The sequence below is a fragment of the Urocampus carinirostris genome, chromosome 1 (genome assembly GCF_059441175.1).
Source record: "Urocampus carinirostris isolate Australia breed hairy pipefish chromosome 1, RoL_Ucar_1.0, whole genome shotgun sequence".
NCBI classification, from domain to species: Eukaryota; Metazoa; Chordata; class Actinopteri; order Syngnathiformes; family Syngnathidae; genus Urocampus; species Urocampus carinirostris.
In genome coordinates this window covers 35,472,866-35,488,131 of record NC_142349.1, presented here as the reverse complement: position 1 = coordinate 35,488,131, position 15,266 = coordinate 35,472,866, and the positions used below count along the sequence as shown (strand labels likewise).

The following is a 15,266-nucleotide window of genomic DNA, read 5'->3' as shown; positions in this document are numbered from 1 at the left end:
CTTGGGATCGCCAGTAGACCAGCATTTTCAGAGCAAAGGCTCCGGACCGGAACATAAGGGGAAATTAAATCTGAAAGATATTAGGGAGAAAGTCCATGCAGGATTTTGTATACTACCAACAGAACTTTAAAATCACACCTTAAGCTGACAGGGAGCCAATGCGGGTTAGCTAAAATCGGGGTAATGTGATCAAACTTCCTTGTCTTAGTTAAAAGCCTCGCTGCAGCATTTTGTACCAGCTGAAGGCTCTTGATGCTAAACATTGAAAGACTGGGGAGTAGTACATTACAGTATTTGAGACAGGAGGTAACAAACGCATGAATTATAATCTCTGCATCAGACTGGGACAGCATAGTATGAATTTTAACAAAGCTGCGAAGATGGAAAAAAGATGTTCTAGTGATACTCTTAATGTGTGTTTGGAAGGACAGATTGGGGTCAAATGTGACACATACATTTTTGACTGAGTCACTCTCAGTCAATATTCAGAGCAGTTTTTAAGGTGTCTTACCATTTTGTATAGGTTTTAAAATCTCTATTCAAATGATCTAGGGTATGTATTTAAATGGTTTAATAAATATAACGATTCAATCCAAGAACAATGGAATACAATAATCAGGTAAATTCAGAATGATACCAATGTGAATACTGCATAGACGTAAACCGCTGCTCTGTGGTGTGGTGCTGATGCTGTTTCTGACGTCATCACAGGCAGCCTAGTCATCTTGTGGTTCATCCTGCTTTTAGTGTGGCAGGCGAGCTGATGGAGCATCCTGTTTATTATCTCCCCATCCATCGCTCTCCCCCTCCCCGTCATCCTCCCTTACTCGCCGTCGTTCACATCTAAATTGCAGCTCTCGCTCTCCATCCATCCATCCTTCCGACAAACATTCATTCCCCCCTTTCCCCGGGGCGGGTGTAGAAACGAACGAAAGGCAGTCAGTGCGGCGAGACGATAACAGGAGCAGGCGGATTTTGGCCCGGACTCTCGTGCGACGCCATCAAGGTAAGAACTCATAAATGGAATTCTAACGACACATCACCGGCGTTGTTTTATGAATTTGGTGACGGAATGGCGGCGGATTGTTCAGGGAGGCCTAATGTGGAGATGACGACGTCAACGGTTTGCTGCGTCAGAGCATCTAAAATTGGGAAAACACGAATCCATCTGCAGGCAAACACACTCAGCTAGCACAGCCAGTGTTGACATGGATTTGTTTACCGCAAAAACACAGCCTCCGAAATCGATCATGCTGACACAGTCTGTATCCGAAGACTCAGTTTGTGTTTACGCGGCCTGTTTTTGAGGTGCGGCAAGATGGAGGAGGGGGCATCCAGCGCATCCAGTGCGGCGCATAGACTGAAAATGCGAGTGAAAATGTCGGCTCAATCTCTTTTATTCTCATCAGATAACCGCTTCATAATCGTCGTAATAAAATACCGCGACTTGCAATGGAGGATTACGTGCACGGCACGAGAGCAGCTCGTATGGTATTTGCTTTTATGTCGCATTTATTAATTCAGGCAAATCAAGCAAGTATTTGGAATCATGATGATTATCATGAGGTAGAAAATATGAATTTCATGAAATGCTCACACTTGCTCAGCTATGGAAGTTCCTAAAAGTCCTTACTGGCGAGGATGAAATAGGCCATTCAAAGACGATAGCACCAACCTATCGACCTCCGCTAATTCCTCCCCTTATAATAAGTGCAATTCCCTTTGTCAAGCAATAATACACTTTACAAACCCAACGCGCACATACTCAAAACAAGACAGACTATGTACAATAATAACTAAGATCATTTGTGTAGACAAGTGTAGTTTATTTGTCAACTAAAAAACACAAATAACTCCTTCAGCATCTTTCTTGGTTCTTTCCCCACGTCCAAGTATTTCAGGCCTGCTTATAAATTGCAATATATTTAAAGCATCAAAACAAAAATCGTTATACGGTGTGCACATATGACCAAAAAAGATAAACATTACAAGGAAAATGTAAATGTTGATGGCTATGTTTTAAAATAAATGAGCACAATTTAGTTTAAAATAAATGCTTGATGCGGATAACATTTGCGAGTGTACAATACAGCATTAGAGACCATCTGGATTATTCCCTCTATAATAGAATAGACAAGATCGGTGTAAGGGAAAAAAAAATCCCGGACAAAAATGATCAAAAAGGGTATAAAAGTCATGGAAACGAGGGCTTTTCCAGAGGGTAGTAGGGACTAAGCAGGGACTGTCCAGGGTGGCTTGAGGGGGCCCGACCCACATTACCTTTAACAATGTGTAAATGGTGAATTCCAAAGAGTGGATGCTAGCGAGAGGATGCTAACAGCTATGTGCGCCGCTAGCAAAGTGTTGGGCTGGCATAGCCAGCCCAAGTATTAGCACAAGCTAGCTGTAAACACTGTCGGCAATGGGTTGGGCTGGCTGTGCCAGCCCAAGTATTAGCGCAAGCTAGCTGTAAACACTGTCGACCTGCTAACTTCTTCATGCTAAAATTTTTTGGTAATGGCTATATTTTAACAACATCATATTTACAAATTATGCTAATGAATTCATGTTAATAAGTTACGCTAATGGATACATACTATAAAAGGATGCTAACGGTTAAATGCTAACTTCTTTATGCCAAATTTTTTTGGTAATGGCTATATTTTAACAACATCATATTTACAAATTATGCTAATGAATTCATGTTAATGAGTTACGCTAATGGATACATTCTATAAAAGGATGCTAACGGTTAAATGCTAACTTCTTTATGCTAAATTTTTTTCGTAATGCCAATATTTTAACGACTTCATATTTTACAATTATGCTAATGGCTTCATGTTGATGAGTTATGTTAACGGATAAATGCTATAAAGTGATGCTAACGGCTAAATGGTAACTTCTTCATGCTAAAATATTTGGGAAATGGCAATATTCTAACGACTTCATATTTACAAATTATGCTAATGGCCTCATGTTGATGAGTTGTGCCAACGGTTACATGCTATAAAGTGATGCTAACGGCTAAATGCTAACTTCTTCATGCTGAAAAATTATTCTAATGCTAACCTGCTAACGACTGAGCAAATTGAATGGGCTCAATGCATTCCGGATGGGCCAATTCAAATAGCTAGTCCCCCCACAGATCCAAGTAAAAAATGACAGAAACATCTGTCTGAGTTAAAAACTTTATGCTAACTCATAATGCTAACAACCGGTGTTACCAGCTCAGTAGCCTAGATGGTAGTGTGCCCGCTTTGAGACTGGGAGGTCGCTGGTTCGCGCCTCGGCCGAGACATACCTAATTGGTATAATGGCGGCGCCCTCTGTTGGCTGCGGCTGCATCGACTCGCTACAACGGGTCAGGTGTATCGACATTTCGTTCTGTGTACATTGTTACAAAGAATGACAATACAAAGGAAATTATTATTATTATTATTATTATATGTACATGCCGGGATCATCTTCCAGATCAATCACAACTCTTACAATTGCCCTGGGAATTGTCTAGTTGTTACTATTATTATATCATAACTGTTATTATTGCTTTTCTTATTATTATCATTGGTGTCACAATGATATTTAGTGGCTAGTAGAATTATAACGTTAATAGATAGAATAGAGAATAGACAATTTGAACCAGCCAATTAACCTGAAACGCATGTTTTTGGAATGTGGGAGGAAACTGGAGTGCCCGGAGGAAACCCACACAAGCACGGGGAGAACATGCAAATTCCACACAGGAAGGTTTAATCTCATTACCTCAGACCTTTGCCGCAGTCGCGCTAACCACTCAGTCGACGTGCTGCCCGTAGAAGCACACATACAAAAAAAAGCAGAATAAAATGAAATATACCATTGTCAAATAGTGGTTAGATCATTTGCCTCACAGGTAGGAGGCCCAAGTTATATACTTAGGTTCCAACTTGCTTTGTACTAAAGAATAAACATTTCATAAAATTATATGCTCTATAAAAATAAATAAAGGTAAGTTTAACTTACTTTTGGAAGATGAGCTTCAACAGTTAGGCCACTTCATCCTCCGTGGAAAAAGTGGCCGAAAAAAAACGACCCAACCATTTTCTCAACGGTATCAAGCTTCTATATTCCACTTTCATTTCAAATTAAAAGGCTCACCTCTTCTTTACACTTTACCCCAACCAAATTGGATGGATGTACAAAATATTAAACAATAGAAATGTCAAAGTTCTTAGCACAGTACATATAGAATGTTTAGACATGAACTAGGAAGAGGAAGTGGATTTCTTCTTCGGGGTGGATGCTGGGTGAGCTCTACAGTGATGTCCTGTACTCTGAAGAAGGTGCACACAATACAAAATCTAACTTACAGCAATGTCCAAGTATTTTTTGACATCCCTGTTTTTCGAATGGTCATAGTTAGTGGAGCACCTATATATGCAGCTTGCCGCCAAAAAATGTCCTTGGGCCGCAAAAAGTAGCCTGGGCCATAATTTGCATACCACTGCTCTAAATGTTTCATATTTGTGAGTTTTCATATTTGTTTCCCTCTATACTACTGGTAATCTGATACTCCATCCGATTTTGATATTTTCCTTGTTGTAATTTTCCGTCATTGACTTAACTGAACATTTTAGATATAATTCGGAATGAAATATTATAAACGAGAGTGCAACTAAACAGCAAAACAATATCTCTCATCAACAATTTTGTATTTAACCTCTATTATTCTGTTCTTCTGTGCAGGTGTCCAGCGCACGTGTGTGTCTTTAGTCACACATTTTTTTAGCATTGTCGCCCACTCCCACTGCCGGCAACATCATGGCCGGGGCTTCGGTGAAAGTGGCGGTGAGGGTCCGGCCCTTCAACTCCAGGGAGATGGCAAAAGACAGCAAATGCATCATTCAGATGTCAGGAAACACCACAAGTGAGCATGACTCGTTTTAACAAAGGAATGACAAGCAGGACCGCCTGGCGTTGCGGGCTGTAGTTTGTAAAATCGTGTGTACAAAAAACATTTGCATCATTCAGGTTTCGGTTCTGATAGAAGATTAGCTTCAGCTGCTATGAGTGGTAGGTGGTTGTACCCGATTTTGCTGCCACAGGGTGTTCGAGACCCCACGAAAGCAGCCACACAAAAGCGGATGTTTATCAAATTTGTTGGTATTTATTGGGGGTGCCTTGACACGAAACCTAGCTAAAGACAGTTGTGGAGGGATAAAGTACAACTCCGTAAATTTTCATGAAAATGGGTTCAGCTATTTTGAAACGTATAAGTCACATACAAATAAGCATGCGCGCACACACAAACAATTCAGGATTTATGAAGTACTTTGGATTGCTAGCAGCAGGGGGCTGACCTACAGTATGTAGGGATCATATCCATTCTTTTTTAAAGTCTTAACACTCCTATTGTTGGTAACATTTCAGTACCTACAGTACCTGGGATTCTGCCGCCATTGATAATCTGCCACAATATATTCACATTAGCTCATTCACTGCCAGATGAGTCAAGACAGTCTTTAATGTCTATAGCAGTCAATGGTTGTGAGTTCATTGTCTATGGCTCTAGCCTATGATTAGTTTAATATTTCAGTAATCCATCAAAAATGTTCTCACGTAATCGATGAATCATAAAAATAGAATCATTTTCTTCTAAAAATTGAAAATATTTAGTAAACCTTCTATTTTAATAACTGATTTGGTCTATCGAGTGCCATAAAACGGTCAAAAACTTTGATCATTCCATTCCAAAGTAGAATAGGTAAATGTATTAATACACATAGATATATGATTAAAATTAACAAGCTTGTTTGATGGAGAAACTCCTCAAAAATACAATGGGACCTCCAAAATGAGTTGTTTTTGTGGCCATGGAAATTGCTTTTCCGGACTGTCAAACTGGTCAATACTTTCATGAAAATAAATAATTAAATAAATGATACCAAAACGCGTGGGTTGTCTAATATTACAGATAAAAAAAAACACAAAAAATGTTGAGTGGGGATTTTTTCCGATGACATGAATTATTGACACGGTTTGATCTAACACAAAGTTGCACAATTTAAATTCGAAAGGGAATTGAAAATCGACAAATATTAATTGTTTATAGAAAAAAAAAACGATTTAAATGTTTGCCTAGTTTGATTTTGTATAGTAAAACAAAGTGTGAGAGTCCGCCACTGAATTAAACTCCCCATATATCCGTCTTATAAAACATTGAGTACCTGACATCAGTTTCACTAGTGCAGACGAGTGATTTAATTATCACAACAAATTCTCATAGACCAACAGAAAGTCAGCCATTTTACTCATGCATAGCCATTTTGCACTCCGTACGACCCATTCCCTAAAGAAAGCTGCTGCCAGGGAGGCACAAGTGCGCCAAGTTGATCTCTTGCCGAGAAACGAGACAAAAGGTTCAGTCAGGCCATTTTGGTGGACAGAGCTATGGCTTAAGTTCTTTTCTGTCATCGCTCCAGCGTTCAAGACCCACAAGGCCGCCTTGTTCTCTTTGGGGACCTGGGTCAGCTGATACTGGAGGCGATGGGAAAGGAAAGGAAGGGGAGCGTTACTTCAGTCCTTTTCTGCCTGTCACTATCCTGAAATGACTTAATTTTAGCCAGAGATGAAAACATTCATCACTTTCTTAAGAGATCAGGACACTTTTCTAATACTAGTGTATAGTATAAATACAAATTGATTTTTGTTGTTTAATTCAGAAAGTAAAACTTTTTGTTTATAAAGCTCAATGATCGAAATATTTTGTGCTACTGTTTTGCATAGGGACGGGCGAGTACCAAAACAGGTATCGATACCATCTTATTTTCAGGCAGTGGTGTCAAACTCATTTTCACGGGGCCGAATTAGTAAATTAATGGCATAAAACATATACATTTGCTGGAGGGCTGGGGGTCTTTTTGAGGCTTACAATTAATTTATTATTCTGGGATGTGAGATTTGATTATACAATGTTTATTGAGTTTTTTTCCCCCTCATTTTGTATTACTTCATTAAGGTTTATTTTTATGTAGTGTTTATCATCTGTGTATTTGTAAAAACAAAACAAAAAACGAACCCAAAAACAATTGAACTCATTTCCACTAGTTTATTTAACTAAGGGAAACTTATGCAGATTGGAAAGTGACAAACATAGCAAACAAAAGTTAATTAAAATGATTGTTGTTACTATTTGAATATATTTTTTAAATAAAAATGTTCACATGTTTTACATACATACATAAAGATATTAACATGAATTTAGGAACTTGCCTGTTACATCTCATGCGTATTACAGAAAGGATCTAAAGCTATTTTTATAAATTTGTATTCTTCATATTGCCTTAAACAGTGCGTCTGTAACTAAAGTAAAGTTAAATAACATCGACAGAGTTTCCTCAATAGTCTCTGGTTGATTAATGGTAGTTAGCAAATACAGCTACAAGGGGTGCTTTGCAAGTGGCACCAGATTTGGTGACATCCAGTGGACGTACTTTAAAACTACATGTCATTGTTTGACCCGATGCAGCTAATTTTTTTCTTTAGCTTCCCTCAGTATTGTCCTACAGGCCACATGAAATGATGTGGCATGCCACATTTGCTCCATGAGTTTGACACAGTGTCGTAAGGTATCGTTACTTTTAACAGCGGCTTTATTTTCAAGTAGTAACAAAACATTAAAGGAATATTATATTGTTATTAATTTGATACAGTTTGAATGGAAAATATGAAGTTGGAATTTACAGCTATTTCTATTAAATGATTTAACATAGCTGTGATTTTGGTCTTTGCTTACTGTATTGAAGAGTAAGTGTCGGTATTTGTAATCGGAGTTGTTTTAACAGGCCCTACTTTGATTATCCTGGTTTACAATCAAAAGTATCAAAACATACCAATGACAGTTTAACAAAAGACAGAATAACTCCCAAAAAGATTTACCGGTAGTTGAAAAACACATTTACATGCTTGAAAATAAGAAATACTGTACAACTTTTTTATCGTAACTTGATTTGTGGAGAAACAGTGTGCAAATTCAATATAAATGTGAGTTATATTTGGTAACAATAAAATGTGTTTCGATCAAAGTATTTGGATTTAGTCCTAAAACCATCCGTGTTTCATTTAATAATGGTTTAAACTCTCATCACACTGTCATGTTTTTTTTCAATTGTGTGTTTATCTATAGCCTCCAACTGGTTATCAAAACTGAATTTATTAAAAAAATCTATTGATTTAAATAAGAAGCGAAAATACATAACTTATTATACAAACTTGCATTTTCTTTAAAAACTGGTTGGTCAAGAAATTTGCATTTATTTAACACAACATGAGGCTCACCTAGATGGAACTGACATGATTGTTCGCCATCATGCCTGTAAGGGTACCCCTAAAAGCCAAAAAGGCTGAGTAAAATAATTGATTAGGTGAATGGTCACTGTGAGTGTCTGTAGTTTGTTTTTTTCTTCGTGCCTTGTAGCACTCGTTTTCAGTTGCACTACAAAGTACAGCAACATCTAGTAGTCAAAAATGACACCGTGCACCTTTAAAGAGCACTTGCATTTTAAAAATAAAATAATAATAATAATAATAATAATTTCCTTGTATTGTCATTCTGTGTAACGAAATGTCGATTGCACCTGACCCGTTGTAGCGAGCCGATGCAGCCGCAGCCAACAGAGGGCGCCGCCGACCACTTTTTAAGTCTTAGGAATGACTCGGCCGGGGCGCGAACCACCGACCTCCCAGTCTCAAAGCGGGCGCCTTACCATCTAGGCTAAAATGTCGGTAATGCTACAATTTTGCAATGTTTTTACGATTAGACACAGCGACAATAAAGGACTAAAATTAACACTAAAGGTTAATTTGATTACATGACTTTTCAAGACATTTCTTTTTTGCTTATAACACATTTTAACGCCTCCGTGTTTTTCTTGTCTGCAGCAATTCTGAATCCCAAACAACCAAAAGAAAATAAAAGCTTCAACTTTGATTATTCCTACTGGTCTCACACTACGGTCAGTGGCATCCTACTCGCAGGCGACCTATTTAGCTGGCAATTTCAGACAAAATTTGTCCGTTTCTGCAGCCCGAGGACATCAACTACGCGTCCCAGATGCAAGTTTACAAGGACATCGGAGAAGAGATGCTGCTTCACGCCTTCGAAGGCTACAACGTCTGCATATTTGCATATGGGCAGACCGGAGCCGGCAAGAGCTACACCATGATGGGACGCCAGGAAACAGACCAACAGGGGATCATACCTCTGGTATTAATGATTTGATGTTGAAGAAGTGTGACTAAAATAGTGCAAATGACACTCTCCTTTTTCTACAATTGTTTTAAAGCTCTGTGAAGACCTATTTACCAAAATCAGTGACAGCAATAATGACAACAGCATGTCATACTCTGTGGAAGTAAGTTAGCCTAGAAGTCTATAAAATAAGTACCCTACTTGTTGTTTGATATACTCAAACAGATTCATTATATGGTTCTCCATTTAGGTGAGTTACATGGAAATCTACTGTGAGCGTGTGCGTGACTTGCTGAACCCCAAAAACAAAGGGAACCTGCGGGTGAGGGAGCACCCGCTGATGGGGCCATATGTGGAAGATTTATCCAAGCTGGCTGTGACCTCGTACAATGACATCCAGGACCTGATGGACTCTGGAAACAAGGCCAGGTAACATATATCCATCCATCCATTTTTTCCACCGCTTATCCTCAGTAGGGTCCCAGCTATCTTCGGGCAGTGGGCAGGGGACACCCTGAACTGGTTGGGCCAGGTAACAGTTCTTCTCAAAAAGTTGAAATCATGCTTTTTTTAAGATTATTTTTTTAGGGTTTGGGGTTTGTACAATAATAGGGCGTAAGTGCTTATTTACTGCAGTAGCTGACAGCGGTGCTCATTACATGATTTCCCTAATATACAGAAGAAAATCTGAATCTCTTCTGTAAAGACTAAAAGCATGTTTTTGAGCTATTCTTCTTTGTAAGTTTAATCAAAACACTTATGTCAAAGACCCCTAAGACAGTATTTTTTGGCCCCTGAGGTTATCTTGATTCATTATTGTATCATACACCAATTATCTTCTTTAATTGTTACTCTTCTTGAAAGAAATGTTGTTATTGGTTAGTATGTTTTTGCTCTCTAGTTTATTATATTTCAATCCAATTATGATAATAACTGTTCAGGTAAGTCAATGACAGAAAATGGTTCTTTTTTCTTTTAGGTTATTTTAGCCCACTACTTATGGTGCCTCGGTAATACCACCTTCATATATTTCATGTTAATGCTAGGGGGAATTTATATAAGGGAAGTTAGTCTTTTGTTCCTGTTAAAATTTTCAGATTATTTAAGAATTCAAAGGAAAATGTTGCTGTTATTATCTGATCATGTTGAAACATGTTAGTTAGGTTTTCAGTAGGTTAAATTTGGTTCATGAAACTATATGCGACATTTGAAAAGTTTTCAACATTTGATTAGTCCGGCCCCTTGGCTTGTAGCCAAAGTTATTATTTGTCTCTCTGTCCATTTGACTTGGATATTTTTTAGTTTCCTTAATACAAATTATTTTATAATGTTTCTTCGATTTACTGTAGATTTATTCCATCATAGCTTTTTATTTGTTACCATCCATCCATTATCTACACTGCTTATCCTCAGTAGGATCGCAGGGGTGCTGGAGCCCATCCCAGCTATCTTTGGGCAATGGGCAGGGGACACCCTGAACTGGTTGCCCTGGTAACCCTAACCCAAACCTAAGAGAACTGTGGCGCACACGCGCTAACCAATGCTCTGCTGTTTTGCCCTTATTTGTAACCAATTTACTTTATTTATAGCTTGGTTTGTGGTTTAGAATCTCACATATTTGTTGTTTGTATCTGCATCAAATACTTTGAGAGTCAAACTGGGTCAATCTGTAATTCCCACATAAATGCAGCATCCAGGAGAGGCACGTTGAAATGAATGCACCAAAACATGGTTTTGGTCTCTATGAAATTCAAAATTACACATGCTGGAAACCTGGTAAATGAGAGGAACAGGTTACCAATCTTGGTCAGATTCTGAAGAGCCGTCCATGTTATAAAATGTGTTTGGTAATTTTTAGATCTACTTTAGCTATTAAATCATTTGAATAGTCAAAACATGCACACCGGCACAAGTAGCCCTGATCAGAATCCAGTTTTTCACCATCAGAAATTGGCCAAGATGAATTGAGACTGTTTTGATTGCTTCCAGAACCGTGGCCGCTACAAACATGAACGAGACCAGCAGCCGATCCCACGCCGTTTTTAACATCATCTTCACACAGAAAAAGCACGACGCGGAGACTGAAAATACATTAGAAAAGGTACTGAAGCAAATGTGACTTCTTCTCAGTGTGGTATATAAATAGCACACGCATGATTCTAGGTCAGCAAAATCAGCCTTGTGGACTTGGCAGGGAGCGAGCGGGCCGACTCGACCGGTGCTAAAGGGACCAGACTGAAGGTAGGCTTGATTTCTTTTCTACTAGCAATACATAGTTTACCCATTTGTCCTGGACTAATTTGCATCTATAGGAAGGAGCCAACATTAACAAATCTCTGACCACGCTGGGAAAAGTGATTTCTGCTTTAGCTGAGCAGGTAGGTTACTAACTTCAACACTCCAGGAACAACTTCAAATGTCTTTGTACCAATTGTTTGTCTTCTCCAATCATTTTTACAGGACTCAGCCCCAAACAAGGTTAGCTCCTCAAAACATCCCAAAATTGTTCCTTTGTGTCTCTGTTTAAATATTTCTTGCTCAATCAACTGGGCCTCTACAATGTGTGTAGAACAAGAAGAAGAAGAAGGTGGAGAGTTTCATCCCATACAGAGATTCAGTCCTAACGTGGCTACTGAGGGAGAACTTGGGTACATATGTCCAGATACAAATAAAGAAATCCCTTGAGTTTTCGCGGTTAATGTCGACTAGAACCAGCCAGAAAGAGTGAAAATCCGCAAAGTAGTGTCGTACCTTTTTTTGTGAGCGGTCTTCATTGGAGTGGATTTGCCGAATTAACAACTGAGAATGAGAGACAGAGAAAAAGAGAGAGAACAAATTGAAACCTGTTAATATTTTAAACTCAGTAAGTATTTTTAATGAGTCGATGTTTTAAGTTGAAGTTTTTGGAAGGGGCGGGCGATTTGATCAAAGGCCTGCGGACTGAGAAAGCAAGTCAGAGAGAGAGTGAGAGAGAGAGCGATAGAGAGAGGGAGAGGTAGATGGAGAGGGAAAGGGAAAGATGCATCGCTACGGCGACACGAGGAGGCGTGAGACACAAATCCTTCTTAGCGAGATGCAGGAGAAGGCAGAGCATTTGTCCAGTCACAAAACAGTATGAAAGACGCTATGATATGAATTGGAAATCGAAGGTCTTAATTCAAGGGGTGCGATCGGTGTGAATCCTGGCTGCAACCACAGCTGCCACCCCTTCCCCAATCGGCTTAAATATTCGCTGCCCCAAATTTGTTTTTTTGTTTTTGTTTTGTATACGATCTTTTTTTCTGTTCACGAAAATCTTTTTCCCGATTTTTATTCAAAATTATTTTTTTTGTCCCCGCGTAGGAGTCAACCAGCAATAAATGAAACAAAGTAGCGAGGGGTTTCTGTATTTGAATTTGGTGATATTTGGCTCTTTTTGCTGGAGGTCAAAAAGATTCTAAACACCTTTTTTCTTTTTAGGTGGAAACTCTCGCACTGCCATGGTAGCTGCTCTGAGTCCTGCTGATATCAACTACGATGAAACTCTTAGTACACTCCGGTGAGTGAATATCTCCTTAAAATGTTTTGAAAGTCTCGATTAGTAATATTGAGTAAATAAAACATATCTAAAATAGCATTGATTTTACAGTATCTCCAACTGGCCTTATAAATCAGTACCAATACTGCAAGTTACCCCTTTTTCAGCCCGGTAGTTTTCTACCCAAATCCAGCCCACTTACCTATGGAGCAGGGAATTGAATGAATGGAACAATAGCGAGCTCTTACAATGGATTTCTGTTAGGAAGAAATTCAGGCAACATTTTACCGTTTTAATTGAAAGGAAAATTATATAAAGATTCTGATTGACCTGAAAACATATTAACCTATGTACATGGACATAACCAGTCCATTTTTAGGGTGCTCAAGCAACCCCAAATTCAAGCCAAGCACCCCCAAAAATGATTGCATTTTTAACTTTATAAATGACAGGACAGGTTTAAATATAATAAAAAACGCAAGATAAAATATAAAACAAGTTTAAAAAAAACCAAATGAGAACACCGCAGCATCAGAAATACAGTACTCCACTGCCCTGAAATAGTTCCGTCTGTTTGATTCCTAGCACCCTCTTTCACTCGGCTAGTGTCACTTGCGGCATAGCGGCGGATTCTGTGGAGGCTCCAGTGTAATTCTGTGAGAGTATGGTATTATGGAAACCCAAGAGTGCCATAATTCGATTTAAAAAGAGGAACATTCAGTGATTAAAAACGGCCTTCAAACAAACATTCAATTAATAAAAACAGCCTTAAAATGAACATTCAATTGATTAAAATTACCTTTTAAAATAAAAAAGCCTATAGCAAAATATTTTTATTAAAATCTTAGCCTAATTGAATTTTGCAAATTGTATCACTTTCAGCGAAAAAAAATGTTTTTAACCAGCTCTCAACCTAAATTCACTCCTGCCTATGTATCAGTCATATGAAAATCTTTTTTTGACCACTAGATGTCACCGTATTTTGTAGTGTGGAACTAAATGCTGAAAATCACAAGTACAAATACAAACTACAAAGACTCAAAGTGAACATATAGCACCATATTTCTTCTATTTTTGCCTGGCCTTTCACTAGTTTTTCTTTTCGGGTACCTGGTAGAAGCAAAATGGAAGACACCTATGTAATATCCTTCTAGGTGGGGCTCATGTTAGGTAAAATAAATAATTCTCAACCTGTGAGTATTTTAAGAAATACAAACTTACATGACAATCCATGCATTTTTCGTAATTATTGATCAATATTCTTTTTTGAATTTCATATGACGACTGAGAGGCAATGAACAATACACACTGTCCCTTTAAATGCAGCTCTAGCAGCTTATTGGTTAATTTATTACTGATTGGCTGATTTATTTTCATTCATCCATCAATTATCTGCGCCGCTTATCCTCAGTAGGGTCGCAGGGGTGCTGGAGCCCATCCCAGCTATTTTTGGGGAGTTGGCTGTGGACACCCTGAACTGGTTGTCATCCAGTTGCAGGGCACACAGGGAGGAACAACTCATTCCTCATTCACACTTGGGGACAATTTGGACCGACCAGTTAACCTGACATGCATGTTTTTTGGAATGTGGGAGGAAACCGGAGTGCCCGGAGGATACCCATGCAGGCACGGCGAGAGCAAACTCCACACGGGGGAGGATGCGGTAGCTGGACCTGAACCCTGAACCTCTGCACCATGGGTCTGCGCGCTAACCACCCTGCCGCCGTGCCGCCCTTTTTTATTTGTAGATCCTGACTTTGTGTAGGGAATTAAAAAAGAAACAATTATTGAGAACAAGTCATGTTAAGTTCACTTGAGATGCCCTTAATAAATAGCTGTACAGACTACAGACTACTATTACAGCATCCCCTGATCTTCAACCTACATGAGGGCAAGGACAAACTCAAAAATGAGGAGAATGAAGAAACTTTATCAAGGGGCCACACCTACAGAATATTGTTTTGATCAGATTTTTTGTGGAAAACCCGATTTGGCCCAACCTCACTCAGACAGCCCCAAAGTAATTTGAATTTGAGAACCATGGTCTATAGACATGAGAATTCCCTTTTGGGTGTGCGTCAGCATCACGGCCTTCGAAAGTTCCTTAAGCAGTGAGCTTCTCAGCCAGATTTTCACACATTTTAATGCAAAGAATCTCTGCTATGTAACCTTAGTACAGGAAAGGTTCAACAGGAACTTATAGGCAAGCCCAATGACATGGTAGGCATCTGTGAGGAGCTTTCTCCCCTCTTTTTCATTTCTTTTTTCATCTTTTATTTTGTTTTCCCCCAAGCTTTTCTTCTTCTCTTTTTCTAGCATTCTTTTTTTACTCTTTTTATTATTTTTTTCTTGCTTTTTCCCTTCTCTTTTCTAATTTTTCTTCTATTCTTTTGATTTTTTCTAGCCTTTACTTTTTTCTTCCTTTATTCTTATTATTCTTTTTTCTTTATTTTTGGCTTTATTTCTTCTTCTTCTGTTGATTCTTATTTCATTGTTATCTTTTTTCTTTTTATCTATATT

The 15,266-nt window shown here is 38.6% G+C and overlaps 1 protein-coding gene across 6 annotated transcripts in view; it reads left to right on the top strand.

Moving 5' to 3' along the window:
- The first annotated feature begins 720 nt into the window (after positions 1-720).
- kif1ab (kinesin family member 1Ab) overlaps positions 721-15,266 on the top strand; it is a 47,519-nt gene continuing 32,973 nt past the window's right edge. For all 6 annotated transcript variants that reach the window (XM_088336826.1, XM_088336818.1, XM_088336810.1 and 3 more), the window contains exons 1-12: positions 721-1,006; positions 4,726-4,906; positions 8,920-8,993; positions 9,065-9,244; positions 9,324-9,392; positions 9,480-9,658; positions 11,219-11,330; positions 11,393-11,470; positions 11,542-11,607; positions 11,690-11,707; positions 11,799-11,877; positions 12,689-12,767. In XM_088336826.1, the coding sequence (XP_088192952.1) occupies positions 4,801-4,906; positions 8,920-8,993; positions 9,065-9,244; positions 9,324-9,392; positions 9,480-9,658; positions 11,219-11,330; positions 11,393-11,470; positions 11,542-11,607; positions 11,690-11,707; positions 11,799-11,877; positions 12,689-12,767 (1,040 nt within the window). In that variant the 5' untranslated portion in view covers positions 721-1,006; positions 4,726-4,800. The remainder of the gene's footprint in view (positions 1,007-4,725; positions 4,907-8,919; positions 8,994-9,064; positions 9,245-9,323; positions 9,393-9,479; positions 9,659-11,218; positions 11,331-11,392; positions 11,471-11,541; positions 11,608-11,689; positions 11,708-11,798; positions 11,878-12,688; positions 12,768-15,266) is intronic.